The sequence below is a fragment of the Rhagoletis zephyria genome, unplaced genomic scaffold (genome assembly GCF_001687245.7).
Source record: "Rhagoletis zephyria isolate East Lansing unplaced genomic scaffold, Rhagoletis_zephyria_1.1 Rzeph_scaffold_65828, whole genome shotgun sequence".
NCBI classification, from domain to species: Eukaryota; Metazoa; Arthropoda; class Insecta; order Diptera; family Tephritidae; genus Rhagoletis; species Rhagoletis zephyria.
This window is the reverse complement of record NW_016222879.1, coordinates 1-1,444: the sequence shown is the minus strand read 5'-3', so window position 1 is coordinate 1,444 and position 1,444 is coordinate 1. Positions and strand designations below refer to the sequence as shown.

The 1,444-nt window shown below is 36.9% G+C and overlaps 1 protein-coding gene across 1 annotated transcript; it reads left to right on the top strand.

The window, feature by feature from the left end:
• Nucleotides 1-53: 53 nt before the first annotated feature.
• LOC108356821 (uncharacterized) lies at nucleotides 54-1,076 on the top strand. Its single transcript, XM_017607923.1, has 2 exons — nucleotides 54-393; nucleotides 626-1,076. The coding sequence occupies exons 1-2, from the start codon at nucleotides 112-114 to the stop codon at nucleotides 704-706; spliced, it is 363 nt and encodes a 120-aa protein (XP_017463412.1). The 5' UTR covers nucleotides 54-111; the 3' UTR covers nucleotides 707-1,076.
• Nucleotides 1,077-1,444: the final 368 nt, after the last annotated feature.

Below are 1,444 nucleotides of genomic sequence, written 5' to 3'. Positions count from 1 at the left end.
TTGGTTGGCATTTTAGTCATAGCTATGGTTGCTTCAAGACCACTGTGAAATATTACACCTGTTGTAGTCATTCTGAAAATAAGAACTTTTTTTATTTACTACTACATAAATATGTATTTATGCGTCGTCCTGCAGGTAATCGAGCCCGTTCTCAAAGTACATCGCGCCTACAGATTTATCTTGAAATCGCCACAATGTGACCGTTACGTATTCTGTGAACTAAATTCGCCCGAGCAAAATGCAGTTGGCAGCAACGCGCGTGGCCTGATTTCAGGTGTCAGTCCGAAGATTGTGAAAATCGGCAGCATGGGAGCCGCTATATTCATTAGCACCGAAACTGGCACACCGTTCTGGACATTGTTTGGCGTGATAAATGCGCCACACAACTGTGAGGTAAGCACATCGAATTAATTAATAAGCACACGGCAAAGTTAGCAGCATCTTCGCTTTACTCGCAGAATGCGATGCGACATAGTTTCGGGTTTTTTTTATTGAGTTAGTTAAACAATTTTGATAACGATTACATACATTTAATGTGTTTGCCTTTCACTTGCTTGCTAATGTGTCAATATGTGTGTAAATATGTGTGTATTACGTGGTTCTTTCTTTTTCCATTCCATTTTAGGTCAAATATCCAGTCGATTGCAGTGGTTTCCATGAGGGCGAAGCTAAAGTGACCACTGAATATGTACACAATGAGTTGTAAATGGATGCGATGGAAAGGTGAAGTTTACAACAACAACAAAAAAGGAAGCTGTGGATGTGATGTTGATCTACAAAGCTGCGATAGGAATGCAAATTGATTGTGGCTGCATAATTATAGTTAATATTAGCTAGTTTTTAAACGTACTTTAAATAAATGTTTAGCCGCTAAATATTAAGAAAATATAAATTATTCATACGTAAATTTTAACAATTCTTTTGATTTGATGGTTACGTAACTGCTTATTTTAAAGGTAACTAACATTTGAATTATCATATCGCTCAGTTTTGCTATTCTGTTTTTGCATTTAATTTCGTTGGTTGATACACAGACCGATCTGAATACTAATCTCTCTAGTTTACAAGATGTATAGTTTACGGAGGCATTTTAGCTCTGATCCAGTACTCCATGAACTTACAGGATTTTACACGAACTTGCAGGAAGTTGCAGGAAAAATGTTCCCGTACTCCAAAATCCTCCAAAATCCTGTAAATGAGAGCAACTTTTGGAGAGTTGTGTAGAGAATGAAGTTGCAAGATTTTACCCGAACTTNCGTACTTTTGTTGTTACTCACTTTTTACTCTCACTTCAGATAGTAATTTTGCTCTTTGATAGTTTTACAGGATTTTTCACGAAAAGTATTGGACCAGAGCTTTTGCTTATTATGCTCAAAGAAAGTGCTGAGAATTTGTTTTGACTTGCTTACAGAACACAATCATGGAGTTCAGTTGACGTCACTTT